Source organism: Monodelphis domestica, chromosome 7, assembly GCF_027887165.1.
Source record: "Monodelphis domestica isolate mMonDom1 chromosome 7, mMonDom1.pri, whole genome shotgun sequence".
NCBI lineage: Eukaryota > Metazoa > Chordata > Mammalia > Didelphimorphia > Didelphidae > Monodelphis > Monodelphis domestica.
The window spans coordinates 125,743,613-125,762,088 of record NC_077233.1 but is presented as its reverse complement, the minus strand read 5'-3'; the positions used below and the strand labels follow the sequence as shown (position 1 = coordinate 125,762,088).

Below are 18,476 nucleotides of genomic sequence, written 5' to 3'. Positions count from 1 at the left end.
TATGCCCATTTATTCACAATATGTGCATTTTAGAGAGATAGGGATTGCACCTGAGCAGGTGTTCTTAACCTGACACATTTTAGGATATCCTTGACTTTCATGGAAAGAGTTCCATAGACTTCATCTTGCTGCCAAAGAGAGGGTACTCCTACCTTCTAGAAAAGTAGGCATCCTTTCTGAAACTTTACAGATTTTGAGAGCTGCCTAGAGAATGGAGAGGTTAAATGATTTAGCCAGGTGCCAGTCATTATATGCCTTTTAGGCTGGTTCTTTTGTCTGCAGTGTTTTGCTGCTTCTCATACTGATTGGTGCTTCATCAGAATGTTATAGTCCATAGGAAATCACAGAATCACATCACTGGAGAGTTTGAAGGGACCTGAGGAACAATCTGATCTAGCCCATATACTAAATGAATCTCCATTCTAATAGCCTACAAGTGCATATGTAGCCATAAGAAATAATAGCTTTGGACTCCTGTAATTGTTAGTTAGTTTTTCCTAATATCAAGCCTCTTTTCATCTTCTATCCATTGCTTCTGGTTCTTCCCTCAGGTCTTAAGCAGAATAAATCTAATTCTTACTGCACATGATACTCATCTTAAATACATGAAGACAGTGTACTCCCACATTTTCTTTTCTCCAACTAAGCATGCTTAGTTCTTTTGACCAATCCTCACATAATATCAACCTAGTCTTTCTGGTTGTTCTAATCTTGACAGACTCCAACTTGCCAGTATAATTCTTAAAACAGATTACTCAGAGCTGAACTCAGTATTATAGATCAGGTCTGATGAGATCATCAAAGATGATCACCTTGCTGTTCTTAGAAACTATGCTTCTCTTAATGAATTCCAAACCCTAATTATTTCTATTCATGTAGCCCAATATTTTTTCCTGAGTTAAAAAAAACAGTCTAAAATGTGGGTATGCATCCAGAAAAACCATTGTTCTATACAATATACCTATAGTTCAAGATGGAATATGCTACAGTGGACAAAGTTAGCTTTGACGTCAGAAATAACTATTAAGTTTGACCTCTGAGACATATTTACAGTGTGACCCTGGGCAAGTCAAGTTAACCTCTCAATGCAACTCTGAGTTGCAGAGAAGATGCTGAATTTCATTGGTCAGGGAATTCTTTCACAATGAAATCAAAGGCCCAGCACTTGTCTCTATTAATCTATTACTTATTAGAATGCTCTGCACACTGAATAAAATGTAAAAAAAATTTTTTTCTGTGTCTTTCTACATTTCTTCAGTTAGACAAAACCCATTACATTACTGTTAAAACAGCAATTGTTTGGCTACTTATTGTTCATTGAATAGGTCAGATGTTAGCCAGAGGCATAGATCACTGTTAATAGTTTCTTATGTACTACCTACATAAAAGAGAATGGAAAAGAACATGCTCCAAAGGTTTATTAATTATCTGAGAAGGAACATGATGTATTTCTTAATGTAATTTTTCATGATGTGTTCTAGGCATGAGTATAATCAGTAAAGCTAATTTTAAGCCTTTATGGATTAAAAGCTCTTGCTTGGTTAAAATCTTGACATTGTTACATTATCTGTAACTCATTTTATTTCATGATGCCTTCAGATCTACAAAAAGCAAAAATCTCCTTAATGGTACATCACATTTTCTAACATTTGACAGGCTTTTGACAGGATAAGAATCATTAGGGAGTTTCCAAAAATTTTCCTTCCCTCAAAGGCTAATAGTGTGGAGTAAATAAATTGATTCATTCTCTTCTGCTCAACCATCTTATTTATCTATCTACTATATATGACAAATCATTTGAAGATGTTCGTAGTAATTATGCTGGTACCACTCTTCATGAGACATGTAAAAGTGACTACATAAGTTAAATGCTTTAAACTGAAATTAATGTACTAACTTATCATTAAAAATGCAATTTGCATTAAAAGCATTAATAGAATGGACCCAGTCACATTTTATTTCTGGTTTTGTTGATGCTTTATCTTCCTTAGGAAATCCTGGTGCCTATACTGTCTGCATTAAAACAAAACAAAACAAAACAAAACAAAAAAACAACCCTCCAACTTCCTACTTCTATTCCCACCAAAACAATAATATGGTCATTTTACGAATTTAGAGCTCAAAAGGACTTTTAGTAGTCATCAAGTTCAGTTCCATGACTTAGAGAAGGAACAATGACTTGTGCAAGATCCCAAAGAAAAGCTAATTCTGTAATTATTTATATCGAGACAGTTGAAATGGACTCGAAAGAAGAGAGAATCTTATAGATTCATGTACTTCTGGGGCTTCAGGAAAATTCAATGATTTGGCCACTAAGATTTCATTTTATGCTAGCATATATAAAGTTTTTATGATTTAGAAGACACTTTATAAATCTTATTTCTTTTGATTCCCACAACAATCTTAAGAAGTAGCTGCTAATATTATTTATTTTGCAAGTGATGAGGCTGAATTTAAAAGCAGGTGTGCCTGATTCCAAGTTTATCTATTTCACCACCTAACTGCCATTTAAAAGCAATAACTTCAAAAGTAATAGTAAGATGAAAGACTGGAGATTTTCTCTGATCCTCACAGCCTCTAAAAACTTTATAGTATAGGAATTATGCAGAAGAGGTAAAGTAATTGCAGTTGTCTTCAAAGGCCAAGACACCAAGAAGTCTTGAGTCAAAAACCTGAAGATTTAGTGGCAGAGGATGCTAATTTCTAATGTGTCCTAATGTGTACTCATCCTGATCTCTAGCAATTCTCAGTGTTGGGTAGGGCTAAACCATCATTCCCATGGAATTTTGTGCCCAATTTCAAGTTCAGCAATTTCCTTGCTACTATTTTTGTTTCTGCCAAAACACGCCCACCCCCTGCTCTCACCCCAGCATTCTGTGGAAACAAACAGCAGAACTTAACTTTGTTGACCTTCCTTCCACCCCTCTGTAGATTATTTACTATTATTTGATGTACTAAAAAAAAGCAATAAAGATAGTACAAGAAAAATTTAAAAGCATAAAAAATGAAGGAAGAAATAAACCTAATCTTTGTTAATGACACCCTGGTCTAAGGATAAAATACTAAAGAATCAGCAGAGATGCTAATTCAGACAATAGCTGCTACAAAGTAAGCCCATAAATATCAACAAGAAATGTCAACAAAATAATAACAAAATGCAAGAGGCAGTATTAAAAAAGGAAATAAATTCAAAATAACTCATAAAATATTTGGATCAATCTACTAAAGCACATAACATGTTTAAATAGATTCAATTATTATAAAGTACCATTTAAAGAAATAGAGAACAATTTAAATAGCTATAGTAATAGTCTATGCTCATGGCTGGGCTGTGCCATTTTAATAAAAATGATAATATTTCTAATATTATTTACATTGTAAAGCTATGCCAATAAGGCTATCAAAGAAATACATTATAGGAGTTGATAAAAATATCAAAATTTATTTGGAAAAACAAAGCATCTAGACTATCAAGGAAAACTTAAAAATAAGGATTAGCACTTCTAAACCACAAACTTTCATAAAACAGCAGTCTTCAAAATCATGTGCTATTGGTTATACAGTAGAGAAGTGGAGCAGTGGAACAGAGTAGGCAAAGGAGAATCAGAAACAATGAATATTATAGGTAGCATTCAATAAACAAAATGTTAAAACCCTCTAAGTTTCTTAAGATTTCTGTATTTGAGGGGGAAGCTACATGGCTCAGTGGATTGAACCCAGAGATGGGAGGTCCTGGGTTCAAATGTGACCTCAGACACTTCCTAGCTGTGTGACCCTGGGCAAGTCACTTGATCTCCATTGCCTAGCCCTTAATAATCTTCTGCCTTGGAACCAATACAAGTATTGATTCTAAGGCGGAAAGTAAGAGTTTAAAAAAAAGATTTTCCTGTTTGATAAAAATTGCTGAGAAAAATGGTACACATATAAGCCAAAACCTTATACCATATCCCAGAATAGATTCAAAATGAATATGCAGCCTGAATATTAAAGTTCATACCATCAAATATTAATAGAGAAACAAAATATATACCTTTTATAGCTATGGACAAATACACATTCTTATGTAAATAAGTGATAGAGGCAATTATAAATGATAAAATAGATCATTTTGATTCCATGAAATTGAAAAGCTTTGGCCCAAATAACCTAATCTAAGACAGGAAGCAATGTGATTGAACGGGGGAAATATAACACAATTTTTGGGTAATGGTGAGTTATCCAAAATATGTATGCATATATATACACATACATATGCATGCACTTAAAAGCTATTAGACAGGCAAACATTTCTCAAAAGAATTGCAAACTATTAAAAATCATGTAAAAAAGTTCCAGACCACTTAATAAGAAGAAAATCAATAACAAAAAACCACTTAACATTTCACCACACACCCATCAAATTAGAAAAGATGACAAAAGATGGGAGGAGTCGATTTCATTGGAATTGTGGGGATATGGGCACATTACTGTATTATTTGTGGAGTTGTGAATCTGTACAGTCATTTTAGAAAGCAAATTGGAATTATGAAAAAAAAGTTACAAAAACATCCCATGTTCTAGTCCAGTAGTATGTAAATAACCCCAAAAGGTCATTGATCAAAATAAAGCCATATGTACACCAAAATATTTATAGTAGCACTTTTTGTGGTAGCAAAGAACTTGAAACAAGGTAGATGCCTATTGATTATTTGATATATATTTTTTTTTAAATATATTTTATTTGATCATTTCCAAGCATTATTCGTTAAAGACATAGATCATTTTCTTTTCCTCCCCCCCACCCCCCATAGCCGACGCGTAAGTCCACTGGGCATTAGATGTTTTCTTGATTTGAACCCATTGCTTTGTTGATAGTATTTGCATTAGAGTGTTCATTTAAAGTCTATCCTCTGTCATGTCCCCTCAACCTCTGTATTCAGGCAGTTGCTTTTTCTCGGTGTTTCCACTCCCATAGTTTATCCTTTGCTTATGAATGGTGTTTTTTTTTCTCCTGGATCCCTGAAAGTTGTTCAGGGACATTACACCGCCCCTAATGGAGAAGTCCATTACGTTCGATTATACCACAGTGTATTAGTCTCTGTGTACAATGTTCTCCTGGTTCTGCTCCTCTCGCTCTGCATCACTTCCTGGAGGTTGTTCCAGTCTCCATGGGACTTCTCCACTTTATTATTCCTTTGAGCACAATAGTATTCCATCACCAACATATACCACAGTTTGTTCAGCCATTCCCCAATTGATGGGCATCCCCTCGTTTTCCAGTTTTGGGCCACCACAAAGAGCGCAGCTATGAATATTTTTGTACAAGTCTTTGTGTCCATTATCTCTTTGGGGTACAGACCCAGCAGTGCTATGGCTGGGTCAAAGGGTAGATATTCTTTTGTCGCCCTTTGGGCATAGTTCCAAATTGCCCTCCAAAATGGTTGGATCAGTTCACAACTCCACCAGCAATGAATTAATGTCCCTACTTTGCCACATCCCCTCCAGCATTCATTACTTTCCTTTGCTGTTATGTTAGCCAATCTGCTAGGTGTGAGGTGATACCTCAGAGTTGTTTTGATTTGCATCTCTCTGATTATAAGAGATGTAGAACACTTCTTCATGTGCTTGTTAACAGTTTTGATTTCTTTATCTGAGAACTGCCTATCCATTTCCCTTGCCCACTTATCAATTGGAGAATGGCTTGATTTTTTGTACAATTGATTTAGCTCATTATAAATATGAGTAATTAAACCTTTGTCAGAGGTTTCTATGAAGATTTTTTCCCAATTTGTTGTTTCCCTTCTGATTTTAGTTATATTGGTTTTGTTTGTACAAAAGCTTTTTAGTTTGATGTAGTCAAAGTTATTTATTTTACATTTTGTGATTCTTTCTATATCTTGCTTGGTTTTAAAGCCTTTCCCCTCCCAAAGGTCTGACATGTATACTATTCTGTGTTTACCCAATTTACTTATGGTTTCCTTCTTTATGTTTAAGTCACTCACCCATTTTGAATTTATCTTGGTGTAGGGTGTGAGGTGTTGATCTATTCCTAGTCTCTCCCACACTGTCTTCCAATTTTCCCAGCAGTTTTTATCGAATAGTGGATTTTTGTCCCAAAAGCTGGGATCTTTGGGTTTATCGTATACTGTCTTGCTGAGGTCGTTTTCCCCCAGTCTATTCCACTGATCTTCCTTTCTGTTTCTTAGCCAGTACCAAATTGTTTTGATGACTGCTGCTTTGTAATATAGTTTTAGGTCAGGGACTGCAAGGCCCCCATCATATGTGTTTTTTTTCATTAATTCCCTGGATATCCTTGATCTTTTGTTCTTCCAAATGAACTTTGTTATGGTTTTTTCTAAATCAGTGAAGAAGTATTTTGGTAGTTCAATGGGTATGGCACTAAATAGATAAATAAGTTTGGGTAGGATGGTCATTTTTATTATATTGGCTCGTCCTATCCATGAGCAGTTAATGTTTTTCCAATTGTTCAAGTCTAGTTTTAGTTGTGTGGCGAGTGTTTTGTAGTTGTGTTCATATAGTTCCTGTGTTTGTCTTGGGAGATAGATTCCTAGGTATTTTATTTTGTCTAAGGTGATTTTGAATGGGATTTCTCTTTCTAGTTCTTGCTGCTGAGCTGTGTTGGAGATATATAGAAAAGCTGATGATTTATGTGGGTTTATTTTGTATCCTGCAACTTTGCTAAAGTTGTTGATTATTTCAATTAGCTTTTTGGTTGAATCTCTAGGATTCTTTAAGTAGACCATCATGTCATCCGCAAAGAGTGATAACTTGGTCTCCTCCTTGCCTATTCTGATACCTTCAATTTCTTTATCTTCTCTAATTGCTACTGCTAGTGTTTCTAGTACAATGTCAAATAGTAGAGGTGATAATGGGCATCCTTGTTTCACTCCTGATCTTATTGGGAATGCATCTAGTTTATCCCCATTGCAGATGATATTAGCTGTTGGTTTTAGATATATACTGTTTATTATTTTTAGGAATGACCCTTCTATTCCTATGCTTTCTAGTGTTTTTAATAGGAATGGGTGTTGTATTTTATCAAAGGCTTTTTCTGCATCTATTGAGATAATCATGTGGTTCTTGCTAGTTTGCTTGTTGATGTGGTCAATTATGTGGATGGTTTTCCTAATGTTGAACCAGCCCTGCATCCCTGGTATGAATCCTACTTGATCATGGTGAATGATCCTTCTGATCACTTGCTGGAGTCTTTTTGCTAGTATCCTATTTAAAATTTTTGCATCTATATTCATTAGGGAGATTGGTCTATAGTTTTCTTTCTCTGTTTTTGACCTGCCTGGTTTTGGAATCAGTACCATGTTTGTGTCGTAAAAGGAGTTTGGTAGAACTCCCTCTTTGCTTATTATGTCAAATAGTTTGTATAGTATTGGGGTCAACTGTTCTCTGAATGTTTGATAGAATTCACAGGTGAATCCATCAGGCCCTGGGGATTTTTTCTTAGGAAGTTCTTTGATGGCTTGATGGATTTCAATTTCTGATATGGGATTATTTAAGAATTCTATTTCCTCTTCTGTTAGTCTAGGCAGTTTGTATTTTTGTATATATTCATCCATTTCTCCTAAATTGGTGTATTTATTGCCATATAATTGGGCAAAGTAATTTCTAATGATTGCCTTAATTTCCTCCTCATTGGAGGTGTTGTCCCCCTTTTCATCTTTAATGCTGTGAATTTGCTTTTCTTCCTTCCTTTTTTTAATTAGATTGACCAGTACTTTGTCTATTTTGTTTGTTTTTTCAAAGTACCAGCTTCTTGTCTTATTTATTAAATCAATAGTTCTATCACTTTCGATTTTATTAATTTCTCCCTTAATTTTTAGGATTTCTAATTTGGTTTTCTGCTGGGGGTTTTTAATTTGATCGCTTTTGAGTTTTTTCAATTGCATTTCCAATTGATTGATCTCTGCTCTCCCTTGTTTGTTAATATGAGCTTTCAGGGATATGAATTTGCCTCTGATTACCGCTTTGGCTGCATCCCAAAAGGTTTGAAAGGATGTTTCGCCGTTGTCATTTTCCTTGATGAAATTATTAATTGTTTCTATGATTTCTTCTTTAGCTAAACGGTTTTGGAGTATCATATTGTTTAATTTCCAATTGGTTTTAGATTTGGTTTTCCATGTACCATTACTAATCATTATTTTTATTGCCTTGTGATCTGAGAAGGCTGCATTCATTATTTCTGCTTTTTTGCATTTGTGTGCTATGTTTCTGTGACCTAATGTATGGTCAATTTTTGTGAATGTGCCATGTGGTGCTGAGAAGAAGGTGTATTCCTTTTTATCCCTATTTATTTTTCTCCATATGTCTATTAATTCTAATTTTTCTAAGATTTCATTCACTTCTTTTACCTCTTTCTTATTTATTTTTTGATTTGATTTATCTAAATTTGATAATGGTTGGTTTAAGTCTCCCACTAGTATGGTTTTATTGTCTATTTCTTCCTTCAATTCTCCTAGTTTCTCCATTAGAAATTTGGGTGCTATATTATTTGGTGCATACATGTTGATTAATGATATTTCCTCATTGTCTAGAGTCCCTTTTAACAAAATATAATTACCTTCCCTATCCCTTTTGATCAGGTCTATTTTTGCATTGGCTTTATCAGATATCATGATTACCACTCCTGCCTTCTTTCTATCAGTTGAGGCCCAGAAGGTCTTACTCCATCCTTTAATTCTGACCTTGTGGGTGTCAACCCGCCTCATGTGTGTTTCTTGAAGACAACATATGGTAGGGTTTTGGATTCTAATCCATTCTGCTATTCGTCTACGTTTTATGGGTGAGTTCATCCCATTCACGTTCAAAGTTATGATTGTCATTTGTGGACTCCCTGGCATTTTGATTGCCTTCCCTAATTCTAACCTTTTCTTCTTCGGCTCTACCTTTTAGTCCAGTGATTTACTTTGAATCAGTCCCCCTTGTCCCCTCCCTTGATGTTTCCCTTTTTAGTCCCTCCCTTTTTGTTCCCTCCCCTTCCCCCCTCTCTTTCCCTCCCTTTTTGTTCTCCCTCTCCCCCTCCCCCCCTTGGTTTTCCCTTCTCCTTACCCTTGTTGGGTAAGATAGAATTCAAGATCCCAATGGATCTGGATGTTTTTCCCTCTCAGAGTTGATTTCCCTGAGATTGAGGTTTAAGTAAACCCCCCCCCTCTCTTCCTCTCCTTCTTATAGGAGTTTTCTTCCCCTCCCCTTCCCCTGTGAATCTTTGTGTGAGAACCATTATTCTATTTGGTCTTTCTTTACCCCCTATTTATACATTACATTTTCCCCACATATTAGTATACATAGGTTGATATAAATGTAGTCCTTATAGAAGAGAGTTTGAGTAAAAGAAGATAACATTTTTCCCCTTTCCTTAATATTTACCTTTTCAGGTATTCCTTGCTCTTTGATTTTCGGTATCAAACTTTCCACAGAGCTCTGGTCTTTTCTTTGCAAAAAGTTGGAAGTCTTCTATTTTGTTGAATGCCCATACTTTCCCTTGGAAGTATATAGTCAGTTTTGCTGGGTAGCTGATTCTTGGTTGGAGACCCAGCTCTCTGGCCTTTCTGAAGATCATGTTCCATGCCTTACGATCATTCAGAGTAGAACTTGCAAGGTCTTGGGTGACCCTGATTGGCATTCCTTTATATCTAAATTGTCTTTTTCTGGCTTCCTGTAGGATTTTTTCTTTTGTTTGATAGCTTTGGAATTTGGCAATTACATTCCTGGGAGTTGTCTTTTGGGGGTTTAGTGTAGAAGGTGTTCTGTGAGCTCTGTCAGTGGATGTATTGCCCCCTTGTTCTAGAATCTCTGGGCAATTTTCTTTGATTATATCTTGTATCACCATGTCCAGTTTGGTGTTTATTTCTGGCTTATCTGGGAGTCCAATTATTCTTAAATTATCCCTTCTCCCCCTATTTTCCAGATCTATCACCTTGTCGGTGAGATATTTTATGTTCTCTTCTAATTTCTTGGTATTTTGGCTTTGCTTTATTGATTCTTGCTCTTTTACACGATCATTGTCTTCCAGCTGCCTGATTCTGGCCTTTAAAGCCTGGTTTTCTTTTACAGTTTGGTCAAACTGGTTTTGTAGATGCGTGAATTTCTTTTGCATTATTTCCAACTTTTCCTCCCAGAAGGCTTCCATCTTTTTGGTCATTTCTGATTCAAATTCTTCATAGGTTTGTGGAGAGTTTCCATTTCCTTTGGAAGGTTTTGGAGCATTTTCTTTTATATTATCTTCTGTCTGCTCTGTATTTTGTATTTTGGCTCCATAGAATGTGTCCAAAGTCGCCCCTTTCTTCTTATTTTTCTTGGTATTTTGGGGCTTCTGTGGTTCTGTGGAGTTTGCCATTTCTGAATGTGGAGGATTAGTTTTTCTTGTCTCTTTCTGGTGTTCAGGGGCTTTAGTCCTGGGCAGATAGTTCTATGAGCTTTCCCTGGGTTAAACTGAATATGCCTCACTGGAACTGGAATGGAAGGGTCTGACCACGAGGCCACACTCTCCCCCTGGCTCGATTTCCGGAAGTTGCCTTCAGAATCGCTGGCCGTGAGGCTGTTTCGTCGGCCTGCGGGGGGGATGGGCTGCCGCTTCCCCAAGCTCCGAGAGCACAGACTTTCACTGAGACTTGGATAGCAGGATCCAGCCCGTGAGGCTGTCTTGCCCGCCCTGAGGGTTGCTGTTGTTTTGACCAGCTCTCTGCAGCGGAGGCCCCAGGCAGTAACTTTCCCCCGGACCAACAGGCTCTCTGCAGCGGAAGCCCCAGGCAGTAACTTTCACCCGGACTGGGACTTGGGTAGAAGACCCTGAGGGTTGTTGTTCCTCAGACCCTGCTCTCTGAGCCCGGCTCGGCTGCCGCTTCCGGGAGCCTTGGACTCTGCGCTCCTACCCCTGAGGTCCGAGGGATCTCGGGTTCTGGCTTTTAAGGGGAGCCGTACCTTTTGAACCGGGTCCAGGTCCAGGAGGAGGGTTCCCAGGGTCTGTGCTGTTGATCGTTTTGAATTTCGGCGCCTTAGGAGCTTCTAGTTTGAGATCGGTCGGGAAGGGTTTTCCGGAGATCTGAACTTCAGCTTTCTCTAAGCCGCCATCTTAACCGGAAGTCATATTTTTTGATATATATATCAAATATATATTTGATATATATTGACAAATTATGATATACAGGAATATTGCTATGTTGTAAGAATTGACAAATATTTTGAATATCAAGAAACATGGTAAGATATACATGAACTAATACACAATAAAATAAACAACAATTTTCAATCACCCTTTAAAAAGTAAAAAAGTTGGATATTGTATCATTACAAATAATAATCATTTAACTCATTGAAAAAAGAAAAAAGAAGGCATGATCTAGGATTTGGTTGGTAATGGTTACCAGCATCTTAATTGAGTGATACATTTGGATGGAATGAATTTCAAAATAAAATTAGTCGAAAGTACACTAAAGAGATAAGCAAACTCAGAAAGATCTTAAGGATATCTAGGAAGAAACTACACCTAGCTGAGCAACAACTGTGTCTGAGCTTTTAATGTGCTTTCTCCTCACTTTCACATTGGAAGATGATCCCCTTTTTGTCTTCTAGGACTCAGCTCAGGTACTACATTCTTGTAGACGCCTTTCATGATCTTTCCTGTCCTCTGCTACCAGTTCCTTTATTCCATAAACTTCCTTATATGTGTTGTTTAGTCTTTATTTGCAAATTCTACATTGTATATTCTGTAGATATGTATACATTCATATGAGTACATGAGTACATCTCCCCAGATGGAATAGAAATTATTTGAAAGCAAGGAATGCTATATTTTTGTCTTTGTGTTATTAGCATCTACACTCTGTGGCACATAGTAAGCTTACTAAAGACTTGTGGTTTGATTGATTGATTGATGGAGGAAAGAAGGATACTTCCTTAGGATCTCTTGATAGGGATATTTCTCTGCTTGATGGCATGCGTTTAGGTTTATACAGAATTATGCAGATATATGTTCCTTGGATTCCGGGAAACATTATGCCTCACCCAGAATAAGATGATCACATGAAATCTCTTCATTATGGTGAATCACTCAGTTTTGCATACTTAACATCTCAGCTCCCTCAGCACTTCTTTTCCCTCTGATTGGAGGACTGGAGTATGAAATCCCAAAACTTATCCCAGAGCTTTCTTTTATTAAGGGCAAAGATCTCAATTTTCTATCAAACTATCAGCTGCTTTTTTTTTGTCTTCGTAGATCATTTTACTTCTTGGTGGCTGCCCTCACCCATTCCCCTATTCCAATTTTCATCTTTTTATATGCTATGTGTGGTTATCCTCACTCCTCCCCAAGACCTCTCTTTTTTATTTGTATCCCTCAGCACTTAGCTCTATGCCTGGCACATGGTAACATGGTAGATACTTATTTTCTGAATTATTAAATTGAACATAGAAAGGAAATTATTATAGAAATAAAAGAGAATAATCTATGAGCACAGGAAAGGATGAGGTAGAAACTATGTATGTTTGGGAATGGCCTTCAATATTATATAGCCTCTTTGACAGTCAGAATAGTTGAGCTCATCTTGGGAGTGTGTTTTCGTTACACAGTTAAGGGCTGAATAAAGCTATACGACTTTCTTCCATCCTAAAGTGTTTGAATTCTGTGCTTCTAATAGTGGTGTCAACACAGCTGTTAAGAACAAGTCTAGGACTAACATTGTCATCCTTTAACTGTAAGTTTTGTCTCCTAACAATATCCTCATGCTGAAAACAGACAAGAAATGATCAATTCAAACTATAATGTGAGAGGTTCAGGTTAGGTTTATGAGGAAAGAATATCTTGACAAACACATTAAACCCAAAAGAAGTTGTGGTCTTATTCTTACTGCAATTCTTTTAAAAACAGGTTGTTCCTTCAGAGCTGGAAATACTCTGGTGTATTACTATAGTCTTGTCCTGATCCATCCTATGAAACTAGGATAGACTGTAGGGATCTGGTCTTTAAGTATTCTTGTAACAATACAACAAAGAAGGATGTGATACTTTGTGATGAGGCTCCAGAATAGCCTCTGAAAAGCAGGGAATTGGAGTGAATGACCTTATTAATGTTCTTTCTAACCTTATGATTCTGTAATTTGGTGCACATTCATAAAACATTTTTAGAGCTGTTTCTCTTCATAGCGCTGAAGTGAACCCTGCCATCCTAAATCCCTTTTTCAATGAGCCATTTAGGTCAGCTCATTAACATTACTGTTATTTTGCCTCCTAACTTTAAAAGAAGTCCAAAATTAATTTAAAAAACTAACTTTAACAAATTCATTCTTTTCTAAGATTCAGTACGTAGTAGTGCCCTTAGTGGTTTTTCACAATGTAAGGTTACTTGGGAGTGTTTTTTTTTTTTATGTCTACCATTTGTAACCTAGTTCTATAATATTAATGGTCCAGATCAATAATATCATGATGTGGGGAGCTCCTTCCATTACTGCAGATTGTAAACTTATTTCACTGAGAAGGCCATGTGACATGCTATAGGTGCAGAGGTAATATGTGTCAAAGGTAGATCTGGAACCCAAATTTTACTGCCCCCAAGGCTGACTCCAACTATTCCACAATACTTCTATACATTTTTGAATAATTTATCAGCATTAAAATGCACCATCATCCTCACATGTATTTTAAAAATCTTACCTGAATTCCTGAAGCATTTCATTTCTTCTTGTGCAGAGCTAAAGGAGAATTGTTTTCTAACTAATTGGTCCATGGGGATTTGATCAATAAGTTCTAATGTATTCTCTATATGAGGAAGAAAATATGTTTTGGAAAATGAGTTTTGCCAAGTGCCAAATGATGCTTTTGGAAAAGAAACTAAAAATCCCCAACTGAATGCTTTAGAAAGCCAAATGGAAGTCACTGTAGCATAACATTGCTATCTATGGGACTTGGTTTGAGTAACATTAAAGGATGTTCTTTTTAAAAATAAAAATAAAACTTTTAAAAGGGAAAATAGCAAATCAGACTTTGATTATTCAAAAGATAATTAGTGTCTTTGTGGAAGCCCTTTGGCTGGGATCCATTAATCTTAAGTCCTACAAAGACAATATTTCCTAAGCAGTTACAAATACATCTTGATACAAAAGCATGAGAGTAGAAGCATTTAAATTTTCCAAACCTGTTCCTCATCTGTGAAATGAGAATATCACCTTTGTTAACCAACTCATAGAGCTATAAAGATGAAACAAAATAATATATGTAAGCTTAAAACATAATAATAGCTGGCTTTTATGATTTCTTTTAACAACCTTAATATGTTTCTTAGACCTCTTAGAGTGACTTCTAGAGGAATGTTAGTCACTAAAAAATAAGCTTTAGGTTTGCTTAAACAGAAAACAAGGGAAAACATTAAAATATGAAAAAACAAGCGTATATATGAGGGAGTTTTGGAGAGTCATGCTTAGTCATGAAATCCTGAGGACAAAGTTCTAAGAAGAGTATTTGACTCCAATTTTTATATTTAAGACCAATTAATAGGGAAAAACTTAAGACTTAAGGGGGGCAGTGGGGTAGCTCAGTGGATTGAGAGCCAGGCCTAAAGATGGGGAGGTCCTAGGTTCAAATCTGGCCTCAGACACTTCCCAGCTGTGTGACCCTGGGCAAGTCACTTAAACCCCATTGCTTAGCCCTTACCACTCTTCTGCCTTAGAACCAATACACAGTACTGATTCCAAGATGGAAGGTAGGAGTTAAAAAAAAAAAAAAGATTTAAGGAGGGAAGTTTCAAATTAAATCATAAATATTTTTCAAAGCTTCCTTCAAAAGAATTCTTTCTTACTAGTTAAAGCTGCATTTAGCTACTTTAAGTTGTTTTTTTTTTTTAAATAAAATCACTTATTCTTATTTTTCATTTTGTTTTTTTTTTTTAACTGGAATCATGATTTCTTAAGTGTAAATTGCTCATGGTGATGGGTTTCCTCCATCTTCATCATCTCTGCAACCTATAGAGTTGCCTGTGGGCACTTGAGTGGCTATGTGACTTATCTGGGGAACCCAGCCAGTTTATATCATAGGCAAGGCTTGAATCCAGATGTTGCTGACTCTGTGAATAGCTCCCAACCCTCTCCAATACCACCTCTCTCATTTAAAAGGTTAATATCTTAATTTAGTTAAACAGGTCTAGGATTTATGTCTTTATTGCTTAGATTTTCTTGCTGTGGCACACTACTACCACCTGGTGACACAATACTTAAAATTATAGGTTGAATTCATTTTCCTAATTGAATTTATGAAATTAAAAGATTGTCTACTATAGTATAAAAGCAGTTGCTTAGTAGTGCCCTCATATAATTGTCCAAACTATGGAAATTTTAACTTTTCCACATAACAAGGTATTCACTTAATCACACCAAAAATGAAATTGTGATCAACATAGGAAATTGACATATTTGTTGCATGTGTCCTAAATAAATGACAGTTTCCAGTGGTCTTAAAAGGGTGTAGAGTACTGGGGCATAGAAAGCATAGAAAGCAAATGCTTATTGACTGATTGGTACCATGTAAACTTTTGGAAATGAGTCAGAGAAGAAGGAAAAAATGATAGATCCCTGAGCATTCACAGAGTAAATTTCCCTTCACTTTATCCTCCAGATTGTTATTTCCCAAAAGTCAACTATCGTGAACTAAAATACCAAATTTGTTTTCGGGGCTTGGTTTGCCATCATCCCAGTTCTTCAGTCTTAGAGACTATAGACCTTTGAACACCGCATTTTTTAAATAGCCCCAATCCACAATAATCTAAATTCATTCCTATGTTTGATCTACATTCAGATAAATGGACCGCCAAACCTTCCATGCATGACATGAACCAAACAGAATACTGTCGCCTTTTTTTGCTGATAAATAGGGTCTCTTCTATCATGCAGAATTTCTGCTAATAATAAAAAATAATACATGGCAGACTTCTAGCTGTAAATAACCAAATATTTCCTGTGTGTGCCTCATGTTGAAACCACAAAGCTAACTCACAATCTCGCCATTTATAACTTGACTGGTCAAGTGTGCTTTTCAATCAGTAGAATCGGCCTCATCAGAAAAATGTCACTATTAGCAAAACATGAATCGCTAAATGTGCAAAAAATCTACCAGTCCTAGTTGATAGTATAATTTCATATATTCAGCTCTATCATGTTAGCCTGTGTACTTATGAATGCTTTATTTAACCCATTTGCAAAAAGCATTCCTAAAGAAACATAGTAATTCTGAAAGTCAAGGTTGGCACCTACCAAAGGGTACATTTCAGGTGAGGGTATACAGAACGACCAGGTCTGTCTTTCAGTAACTATTCTTTTGAATATTTTGGTTATAGTCTGAACCTTGTCATATGCCAAAGGTAAATATTTTTTCCTTGCTTGCATTTCTGTGGCTTCTTTGAGACTTTATAGTACTGTCTATAGCTGTTTTTGGCTCCTGTCTCCTCCCCTAAAGACCAATACAAGATCTTAATGCATGAAGCACAGAGATAACAACTCTCTAATTGTCCAGAATTTGAAAATGTGGTAAGTTTCAAAGGCAGTAACTTAGTCTCTTAACTTTAAAATTCCTCCTGTCTTTGTCAACAGAGCAGGGACTGCCTGAAGCTGGGCCCGCCTGCTGAGGGAGAAGTTGTTCAAGTGAAGTGGCCTGATGGAAAACTCTATGGAGCCAAATACCTGGGCACCAATGTAGCTCACATGTATCAGGTGAGTGAGTTCTCTATGTGAATGAAGCTGACCCTCTGTACCAACATGGGGCACTTCTTGTTCTGAAATAAAATGAAAAGACAAATTGGAAGGCAGGGTATTCAGTACACTGATAAAAACACAACTTAAAAAATAAATACAGAGTGAAAATGCAATTACTAAGTGGTTAAAAATGAGAACCTATGCTAGGACTTTTTGTGTGCCAGTGTACTTGGTGATCAATTTTCTCCCTAATATGAGAAACATCAATGAAAGTTTCAGATATACTTTAATTGGAAGGCATAAAGTCATGGGGGGTAATTAATTCAGATTTATTTAGTACTTTTTCATAACTGTTAAGTGTGATAGATGTTATATTATCCCTGTTTTGTAAATGAAGAAACTTGAGTTTCAGAGAAGTCAAATGACTTGCCCAAAGTCACATAACTAGTACATGCTTGTACACCAGTCCAAATCTTTCTTGACTCTGGGTCCACAGCATTTTTGCTATGAAGTTGTCTGTACTACAGAAAGTCAAGTTGAAATAACTTGCCATAACTCAAAGCAACACTGCTTAGTGGCAGGAGAATTAGAGGACTTGGATTTGAATTCTTTTTCTTCTATTTGTTACCTGTATTTCCTGGGACAAATGATATTTACCTGCTCTGATCCTCATTTTCTTCACCTAAATATTGTGTATTGTTTTAGATAAATTCCTGAAATCTTTTGAAACATAACCCCCATTCCCACCCCCTCTCCCTTCCTCTCCTCCTCAATATCTCCCTCTCCTCTTCTTCCTACCACTACTATACTTTGGAAGAAAAGCAGAATTGAAAACTTTTAAAAGGTAAGCTACCACCACTTCTTCGAACTTATTTGCTCATTTTCTAGGCCAACACAGAGTCCATCCTCCCAAAGGTATGAGGCTACCAGATCTGTGATCTGTATTTTACTTATATAACATCTATACCCATAGAGGTAATATGAGGGAACTTTGGGCTTTGCTTCACAAAGAGGATAATCCAGCCTGAAAAGGCCAATGCTATTCACTAGTGTCCAAATACTGCAGGATATTTAGTAAAACAATAAAAGGGAAGATTTATTCTCAGATTAAAGAGTAGCATAAAAATGGGGAGATTTAAGGAAAGAATGAAAAAACCTCAAAAGTTCTAGGCTTGTTAAGTTGAAAACCAGTTTGAGTGATAAGGTTGCTTATATCAGCAAAGCCATTGTGTCAAGACTGATAAAGGGATCAAAGCTTAAGTGGAAAAGTGGATTAAATAGACCTGCATCTTGCAGTGGAACATAGTGCCAGATATAGTAATTGTTTGGAGAAGTTTGAAAAAATTGAAATAAACTTTTTTTCTTAGTTTAATGGAAAACAAGCTCAAAGGAATGATTTAATCCACTGAGAATAATAATACAAGCAGATGGTGCTGAGGAGGATGACCATTTAGGGAGGTGGCTGGCAATTTGGAGGTGAGCAGAGAGGAAGGTGGGCCTCTTTCCAAGAACGGCATAGACAGTGTCAGATTGTAGGACCATGGTTCTATTACTGGTAGCAGAATTTTGGAGCTAGGAGAAAAGTATAAGTAAGAGGCCAAAGTCTTAGATTTGGAGCACAAAGTAATCGTATGTTCAGTTCCACATAAGAGTATATTATGTGGCATGCATGTACACCCAGGAGAATACTCATAGTTTGTTCTCCTGTGAGGTCCATCTTTGAAATCTGTGACTTGCTTTTTACCTTTTCTGTGTTGTGCTATGTAGCACAAAGAAAGGGGTTTCAGATAA

The 18,476-nt window shown here is 36.4% G+C and overlaps 1 protein-coding gene across 11 annotated transcripts in view; it reads left to right on the top strand.

Moving 5' to 3' along the window:
• The window catches only part of KDM4C (lysine demethylase 4C), a 469,399-nt gene that overhangs the window by 428,357 nt on the left and 22,566 nt on the right, over positions 1–18,476 (top strand). For all 11 annotated transcript variants that reach the window (XM_016424248.2, XM_007499560.3, XM_016424249.2 and 8 more), the window contains one exon: positions 16,584–16,703. In XM_016424248.2, the coding sequence (XP_016279734.1) occupies positions 16,584–16,703 (120 nt within the window). The remainder of the gene's footprint in view (positions 1–16,583; positions 16,704–18,476) is intronic.